At 38.2% G+C, this 9616-nt stretch overlaps 1 protein-coding gene across 1 annotated transcript; it reads left to right on the top strand.

The window, feature by feature from the left end:
- The first annotated feature begins 1272 nt into the window (after window positions 1-1272).
- Window positions 1273-7310, top strand: si:ch211-195b13.1 (STKc_SGK domain-containing protein). The gene is made up of 12 exons (XM_058754337.1): window positions 1273-1694; window positions 2411-2486; window positions 3341-3448; window positions 3545-3602; window positions 3691-3774; window positions 3864-3995; window positions 4099-4211; window positions 4315-4438; window positions 4699-4794; window positions 4903-5058; window positions 5146-5235; window positions 5610-7310. Exons 1-12 carry the CDS (start codon window positions 1625-1627, stop codon window positions 5775-5777), a joined length of 1275 nt encoding a protein of 424 aa, XP_058610320.1. The 5' UTR covers window positions 1273-1624; the 3' UTR covers window positions 5778-7310.
- Window positions 7311-9616: the final 2306 nt, after the last annotated feature.

Here is a 9616-nt window from a genome sequence, read left to right on the forward strand (position 1 = left end):
ACCAAAAAGTAAATAAATAATAAATATTTCTGCTAGTTGCCAAAGCAACATTTCTCGTTTTCATTTAAATGAGAAATGTAACTAAAACTGAAATAAAAAATAATCAAACTTATACAGACATATTTAAACAAAAACTAATAAAAATTACAAAACACAACAAAATTTCCTAAACTTTAACTAAAAGAAATTAAAAAGAAAATATAATATATATATATATATATATATATATATATATATATATATAAACTTTTCAAAATGTTATAAACTAGTATCTCAATGAGATAAAATAGCACTAATGGAACAATGCATTTTCATTTCTCTCTTCACTTTTTTTTCTGAGGCTATACTTTATATATATATTATAAACTTTCAGAAATAATGTGCACAAATTGTTCCTTTAAGGGTACAACAGCTTGTCACTGGGGCAGTACCCTTAAAACCTCTCCTTTATCCCTAAAGGGTGCATTACTTCATTAAGGGTACATATTACTACTCATATACTAATATGCACCCTTTAAAGAAGGCACAAAAGTGTACTTTCAAGGGTACTGCCCCAGTGACAAGCTGTTGTACCCCTAAAGGTACAATTTGAGCACATTTTGTTTTTCTTTTTATACTTTTGATTCTATAAAACCTCAAATATGATGATCCATTTGTGAGGACCTCTTTCCTAAAACACGTTCATGTAAAAGGACACATAAATACGTATAAAATATTATTCAGAATTTGTATAATTAAAATATGTTGTGGACCCCAGTTTGAAAACACTGGGTTATCCCGGCTTTTTGTACAGTTGCTGTCTAACCAGGAAAATTCTGTACTAAAGGACAGGATGGCATCATATTATGGCACACTTATATAACTTACAGGGTCAGTGGACCACATTTGGAGAACAGGCTGAAAAATAAATGATGTGGCTCTGAGAGTATCGCTTTACGTAAGCCTCCTCACACCCTTGACCTGGTCGGATGGTGGCTTGTTCAGAGACGAGAATCTGGTAAAACACAGGCTTTAACGGATTAATAATGTGCGTCGTTATCGGAAATGCCAGACACTAAGCAATAGGGTGAATATTTGAGCACATCTGTTCAGCACAGGAATGTCTGCAGAGACCTTAATCTCAGGTATGATCCTCCAGCCTTGGTTTCACTGCATGCTTTTCATTTCTAATTTTTCACTGCTTCACCTTCTTCCTCATCATTAGTGATAAGCGTTAGAGGTTAATATGTTACACGGTGATGAGATTAGAGCCAGCTGTGTAGTAATTTTCCATTGATAGAAAGAGTCCGAGTGTTTAATCTGGCTCACATGAATGGAAGCGCTTCCGTTGCTCGAATCGCCCTCTACCGGCGGAACGGAGACCGGAGGGATCCCGTGAAGTCACATCTCAAGTCTCCTCGGTTACTCGAGTGATGTCAGAGCCTCGCCTCCACAACCACGTGCTCAGTATAAAACTATCCGTCCAGGGCTGGCGGGGAAGACAGTAGCGCTGCCAGCATCTGAACACACCTCTGCGCTCCGTCAAGCCGAGTTTTGCCGCTGGGAGATCAGCGCTTTGCAATAAAACACAGGCTTAACCGAAGGAATACATTCCTCCTGTGGATTTATACTTATAATAATAGTGATGGCAGTAACTCAGGCTGGATGTGACTTGACATACTGCAGGATGAGGGGCATCGTGTCCGTTCTTACCGGTACGTTTTAACAGATTTGAGTTATTCTGGTGTCTCTAATAGATTTTGTTTGCATTTGGGGTTTTTTATGTTTTTTTTTTTGTTTGCATATGTTTTTGTGTGTGTGTGTGTGTGTGTGTGTTTTAGGGGTGCGATATTTCAAATATGGGAAAAGAAAAAACAAACCAAACAAAAACAAATGAGAGAATAGAAATATGCTTTTTAGGGGTGTAAAATATTTTTTTTTTTGCGTGTTGTACAGTCAATTTTAGACATAACGTTACAACTATTATTATTATTATTGTTATACTAATATTATTTTTATATATCCATGCAAAAATGATTGCATGGTTAAAAATATTGAGTTTTTCGGGTTTAAATATGTTTATACTGTTTTACTAAATGATGTTAAATTATGAAATGATCGTTCTTGATAAATAGCAGATCTGTGCCGATACAGTGAGCAATGCGGTCTGTTGTGTAACACACTGACACTGTTCTTGACATTAAACCATTTCGCACGGATCCTCTGGATCACGGCCTCTAAAACACGCTTTCTGGCATAGACTCGACGTGGAAATGATTATTTCACCGATAACCTTTCAGATGTCGAAGGGTTTCCCATCACATATGATTGACAGCTCATTCAGATCAAATGCGGGGTGTTAGTGACGTCAGCTGTGGATTTCCTTCTGACGTAAATGATTGTTTTTTTTTTTTTTGTTTTGTTTTTTCAGCTTTTATTAAAGAAAGGAAGATGGGCTTAAACGACTTCATCCAGAAGCTTGTTTCCAACCCTCCCATCTGTCAACAGTAAGTATCCCAATGCTTAATAATATGAGCACTGAAATAAACAATTGCATGATGCTTTTACAATTACAAATAAGAGCATAGATGATTTCTGTGTTTCAAAATCAGTAAGAAAGTGGTTCAGGAAAATTCCAGCATTCATTCATTAAGGCAACTCTGTGACCTGTAGTGTATTTATAGGCCTTCACTCAGGTGACTGTACTAGAGGATGTAATCCCATCATCTGAGTTTAGCTGTGCGTTCTGCTAATTGTGTAGGTTAATCTGTACCGGCGAGATAAAGCCAAGCACCAGAATAGTGCTCCACGAAAAGCAGCTGTCCAGGCCGCCACAGTAAGCACCTTTGAGAAAATCCCTAATGTCCCCTAGACCAGGATAAGGGCCTAATTCAATTAAGTGCGGCCCATTTGGTCTTAGAGTCATTCAGGTCGGACCAGCGGAAAATTTCTCACCGCGTCATCTCTACCCTCCATATGCTCCACAATACTCAATAGCTATATTCCACAGCTATCTTGTCAAGTCAAAAAGAAATTTCGAATTTCCGGCAAACCTGAAACGGCCCCTCATAAACTTCACCAACACTGCCATCTATCTGCTTGCAAACGCATTACAGGAAATAATTCATAGGAAAGTTCTGGATTAAATTCACACTGTACAGTTACAAAAACAAACATTTTGACTCATTTCATAGAGATTTTGAAACAATTCCACTTATTGGAAGTATGTTGAGCAATCGTTGCATAATCATGCTCCAATAGATTTCCATTGTTTTGTTTTGTTTTATACAAACAGTGGGTCTTGAACAAAGTTAACTCTCTGAAATAAAATCCGTAACATTTCTTAATCTCTTTTCCTTAGTGCTGAGGTTGATTCATTCTTAAAAATCGATGAGAACCAGAACGAGGAGCTGGAGGAGAGTCACCTGTGTTTGACCAATCCCAGGAGCTCTTTGGCTGAGGAGACTCAGTACGTTGTTACTCTTTGTTTGTTTGGTTAATTGGATTTCAGTCAGCCAGGCTGCTTGTTGTTTGCTTTACTAATGTTGTTTAATTTCCTTAACAGGATCAAACCTTCAGATTTTGACTACTTAAAGATCATTGGGAAGGGGAGCTTTGGAAAGGTGGGCACAAACAGCTTTCATACAGTCAAGATGTCAATACTTATGTCATATTTTCAAGTGAGAATGCTAACGGCGTCATATTTCACAGGTTCTGCTCGCAAGGCACAAGGAAAATGAACAATACTATGCTGTGAAGGTGCTGCAGAAGAAAATCATTCTGAAAAAGAAAGAAGTAAGTCCTAATGCAGTGTTCACACAGATGTGAAAGCACTTTGCCACAATTGCTGTATAGTAACAATTAACACTTAATATGTTTTTCAGCAAAAGCATATCATGGCAGAAAGGAGTGTATTAATGAAAAATATCAAGCATCCATTCCTGGTGGGGCTGCACTACTCTTTCCAAACCACAGACAAACTGTATTTTGTGCTAGACTACGTCAATGGAGGCGAGGTTTGTAAACAATGCATTCATACCATACTAGCATATAGCTCAAAAGAGGCCGCACCTCAGCTCAAAATAGCTGACTGACTTTGTATGTTTTTTTCTCCTGCAGCTGTTCTACCACCTCCAACGTGAGCGGGTGTTTTTGGAGCCCAGGGCGAGGTTTTATGCTGCTGAAATCGCTAGTGCACTCGGTTACCTCCACTCACTGCACATAGTTTACAGGTATGCGATTGGCTTCAGTGCCCCTAGTGGACACACAGTTAAACCGTGTTCTCAATTCAGTGTATTATAATGGGGTCTTATCGTTTTCTGTCAATTTTCACAGAGACTTAAAGCCAGAGAACATCCTCCTGGACTCTCAGGGCCACATTGTGTTGACAGATTTTGGTCTATGCAAAGAAGGACTGGAACCCAACGACACAACCTCAACGTTCTGTGGAACTCCTGAGGTCAGTCATTCATGAATAGATTAACCCTTGTAAAAAAGAAGTGTCCTCCTTAAGTGAATCAATAAAGTTTAGCTAATTGCATTTAATATACATGTAAATTGCAATTAACATGCAATTAAGTATTCTAAAAACATTACATTAAGTTCACATTTAAGTGTTTTCTTTTCTTTTTATAAAAGTACTCTTTTTAAAAGTATGCTAACACAAGATAACACAAAACAGTGTTTTGATGTATATATAATTTTTTTCTTTTTCAACAGTACTTGGCTCCCGAGGTGCTTCAGAAACAGGCATATGATCGTACAGTGGACTGGTGGTGCCTGGGATCAGTGCTGTTTGAGATGCTTTATGGACTGGTGAGAAGACCTATCAAATCTTTTGCCTGAAAAATGACTAGATCAACTGTAGCAAAGGATATATTTTGCAAACAATGTGAATTTATTTCTCTGTGTCTGTTTTTCTAGCCTCCATTCTACAGTCGCAACACAGCTGAGATGTACAACAACATCCTTCACAAGCCTCTAGTCCTGAAGCCCAATGTGTCCAACTCTGGCCGTGACCTGCTGGAAGGTCTGCTGCACAAGGACCGTACCAAGAGACTGGGGTCCAAAGATGATTTTGTAAGTGGACACATCACACCAGTGCCATATGCATGGTTTATTTTCCTGAGAATGCAGATTCTTATACAAGCTTTTGCTTATTTGTAGCTGGAAATGAAGTTCCACAGCTTTTTCTCTCCTATCAACTGGGACGACCTCATGGCCAAAAAGATCATGCCTCCTTTCATTCCTACAGTGGTAAGTTAACTCTTTAGCTGCAAAGGTTAAATTACAAGTAATTACATAAGTACATTTTAAATGTTTTAATAATCTTCTGTTGTGCTTTAAAGAAGGACACATATTTTGATGTGTTGACTAAACACATAAAGTATTTGATCATAATGTAGTGTGTTATTTAACTACATTTAAAGTTAATATATTTTAAATTAACTAAATTGCTACTTCATTATTACAAATGTGTACATTTAAATACATGACATATAAGTTTCAACAGAAATGACTTGAAAGCATGTCTTAGTTTACCATAAATCATTGTCAATACAAGGTGGAAACATTAAGATTAATATTTCTGATTGGGTATTTAATAAATTCTCTCTTTATTGAATCTATAGTCTGGTCCCACTGATCTCCGGCACTTTGACCCAGAGTTCACCCACTTACCCGTGTCGACCTCCCTATGCAACACCGATAACCTGCACGTGACCAGCAGCGTACGGGAGGCAGCCGGAGCATTCCCAGGCTTTTCTTATGGTCCTCCGGCTGATCTTGCCTTCCAGTAACGGCTTCCGTGACCCTCCGGAACGTCCATTCCAGTAGACGCATCGAGAAGAAGGACCACAGTGTGGGACACTGAGCTCTTCCGATTTATTTGCATGCACGACCTGGCAGCACAAGGGACACTCATGCATTACCAAGAGGAATGTGGGATGTTGTAGGACACAAACTACAGTAACAACAACTTCCAGAAAAGATGCAATGTGTGCCAATGGATGCAGAGAGGACCTGTGCTCCTAGAGAGAGGGCTTAGAAGTGCCTGAGAGTTTAACTGATGATCTGAGGGGGAAAAAAACAGGCAAATTTGAACAACAAACTATTGCTTGCCAGAGACGATGGCACCAGCTACTAGGCGAAACGCCTTTTGTGATCTTTTACATTTGATCAAAATGTCGTTGGATGATGTTTTATTTAATTGCATTTTTCATGCATCATTGCACAGTGGAGGTAAAGGATCAAGAAAAGTACAAAAGTCACGAATGGTCCGAAAAAGGGGTTATTATATCAACCCCCACCAGTACAAGAGGATACACAGGCTGTCCGACTCAAATATCAATACATTTTTACTGAATACATTTATTATCTTCTTCCTATTGACAAATGTTAATTTAATAACTGCATTATTTATCATACTGCATTATATTAGTGTGGTTTGGCTTAAATTTTCAGTCCTACTTTAAACTTCCCAAGCTACGTTTAGGTTTATATTAGAAGGAAAATTAGTTAAACAAGACTTTTAGCTGTGATTATTTGTCTGAATGACTAGAAGACATCTTGTGTTCCTCCTAAAATCAATATTTTGTCTTACAAGTACTTTCTCTCCTTTTTTTTCTCCAATGCCAGCACTTTTACGCAAAATGCCAGACACTGTGTTTCCTGGGAAGGCAATTTTAGTAGTTGCACATCACATCCTGTTACATTTAGTGAGATGGATGTATGTTTTATACATCTGTTTATCATTGTTATCTGAAGCGATTGCTGTCCATTGCAAACACAGCATGTCGATTAGATTGTATTTAAACCTTTGCATCATCTACAGAAGTTATGTAGGAGCCCAGAAGGAACTGTGTCTTTTTTTTTGTTCAAAATGTGCCTGTACAGGTAATTTATGTACATTGTGATACATTTTCATGTGTGTCTATCATTCCTGTCTGTATCACTCTGGGTTGGACAGGGACATGGAATGCTGTGCAATAGAAATGGTGACTTGATAGAGATGTGAACAATTTGTCATGGGACGATTGAGTGGTATCGACTTAATGAAGGAGAAGGGTTTGGATGCCCTCATGAAACACATCCCTGTTTTAATTGTAATATTTTTTCATATCATTGGACCAATAATGCGCTATACGTTGTTCTTTAGATAACTGCAAACATGGCAATATGGATAAAGTTTATTTTCTTCCATTTTTGGAAGTTATTCATATATTGTTTTATATTTTTCCATGTATATTTATTTACATGTTGCATATTTTACCTCTAATGATCAGAGTATTAAATTCTTAGAATAATGAAATATTGAGAATGATCTATATGAATGCAAAATAAATATGTAAAAATGAATCTGTATGTCTTAGTGTACTTATTTCTCACCTGCATTGATTTTGTTTATTGTTCACGCTGGGATAGGCACCAACATATTCACTCATATAACAAGCAATTTGGAAAATGGATGGATGAGAGGAATCTTTTATACTGTATACAGTATATATACATAAAACATCTATCTAGATGGAGATGTTGAAGAGGGTGGTGGGTTGCTGCTCATGAAGATCCAAGTTTGAGTCTTATTTATGTTCTAATTTTTTTCTTAATTTTTGAAAGAAGTATGCTCACCAAGGTTTTATTTATTTGATCAAAAATACAACAAAAACAGTAATATTGTGAAATATTATTACAATTTCATATAACTGTTTTCAGTTTTATATATATTAAAATGTAATTTATTCCTGTGATGCAAGCTGAATTTTCAGCATCATTACTAGTTTTTAGTGTCACATAATCCTTCAGAAAACATTCTAATATGATGATTACTGTTGGCTAGATATTATTCCAAAATTCCTAGCTAAAATACTGGAGAAGGTTGTTTATAATGAGCTTTCTAAATTTTCAAATAAGATTTTTGACCAATTTTAATCAGGTCTTAGATCAAAACATAGCACAGAAACTGATCGTTTCAAAGTGGCTAATGATTTGTTGATGTCGGTAGATTAAGGGAACTGTGCTATTTTATTGCTGCTTGATCTCAGTGTGGCTTTTGACATGGTGGACCATGAGATTCTTCTTGCCTGCTTAAGTCAGTGGGAATTCAGAAGCTTGCATTAAAGTGATTCTCTTCTTATTTAAAGGAGCTTTATCTTCTCTGCCCCCATCTCTTTTGGGGTTTCTCATGGTTCCTCAGGGCCTTACCACTACTAGCACGCACAAATCAGGCAACCAACTTGATTTAATTTACACATGCAGTTGTACTGCAGATAACATTTTGGTACAACCACTACATATCTCACCATTTCTTCATTACATTTACATTACATTTTGCTATCCGTGTGCCACCAACCCCTTTACCGGTTACTTTTACACAAAACCTACGCTCCCTTTCTCCCTCCCATCTTTCCTCTGTAGTATCCTCCTCTCTTCCCTCACCTACCCATTTCTCATCTCTGGATGTGAATGCAGCTACTGACACTTTATGCTCTACTTTAACCTCTTGTCTAGACGACATTTGTCCTCTCTCCTCCAGGCCAGCACGGGCTGCCCCTTCTAACCCCTGGTTATCCGATGTTCTTCGTGAGCATTGGACCAAACTCAGAGTGGCAGAGAGAAAATGGCGCAAATCAAACAACCTGAGTATGTATCAGTCTTTGCTGAGTCCACACTGCCAAATCCTCACATTTCCACAACAAGATCAACGCGTAATCTCTTCAGAACATTTAATTCTCTCTTCTGTCCCCCTCCACAATCTCCCACCACTTCTATAATTGCTGATGACTTTGCCACTTTTTTCACAGACAAAACTAAAACAATCATTAGTCAGTTCTCACCTCCACACACACACAACCTCCAACCAATCACATCCACAGCTAAAACTCCCATCTTCTCCTTCTGCCCCCTCACTGAGGCAGAAGTATCCAAACTTCTCCTCTCCAGCCATCCTACAACATGTCCTCTAGACCCAATCCCCTCACACCTTCTCCAAGCAATCTCTCCCACACTCTTACCACTCACACACATCATCAACACATCCCTCTTCACTGCCAAAAAAACCTACATTAAACACTTCTCTGATAGAAAACTACAGACCTGTCTCTCTCCTTCCATTCATAGCGAAAACACTCGAACGAGTTGTCTTCAACCAGTTATCATTGTTTCTTTCACAGAACAACAAACTGGACGCTAAACAGTCAGGTTTCAGGAGTGACCATTCAATGGAGACTGCGCTACTCTCAGTCACTGAAGCCCTGCACTCTCAGAAATAAAGGTACAAAAGCTGTCACTGGGGCGGTACCTTTTCAAAAGGTACACTTTTGTACCTATTAGGTTCAAATATGTTCACTTTAAGTACTAATATGTACCTTTAAGGTACCAAAATGGACCCTTTAGGTACAAACATGTACCTTTTGAAAAGGTACCACTCCAGTGACAGCATTTGTACCTTTATTTCTGAGAGCGTACGAATTGCAAAAGCCAATTCCAAATCATCAGTCCTCATTCTGCTGGATCTATCTGCCGCTTTTGACACTGTCAATCATCAGATCCTCCTGTCCACCCTCTCATCACTGGGCATCACTGGGATTTCACTTCGCTGGTTTGAATCCTATCTCACTGGTAGGTCTTTCAGGGTGGC

Source organism: Onychostoma macrolepis, chromosome 19, assembly GCF_012432095.1.
Source record: "Onychostoma macrolepis isolate SWU-2019 chromosome 19, ASM1243209v1, whole genome shotgun sequence".
Classification (NCBI taxonomy): Eukaryota; Metazoa; Chordata; class Actinopteri; order Cypriniformes; family Cyprinidae; genus Onychostoma; species Onychostoma macrolepis.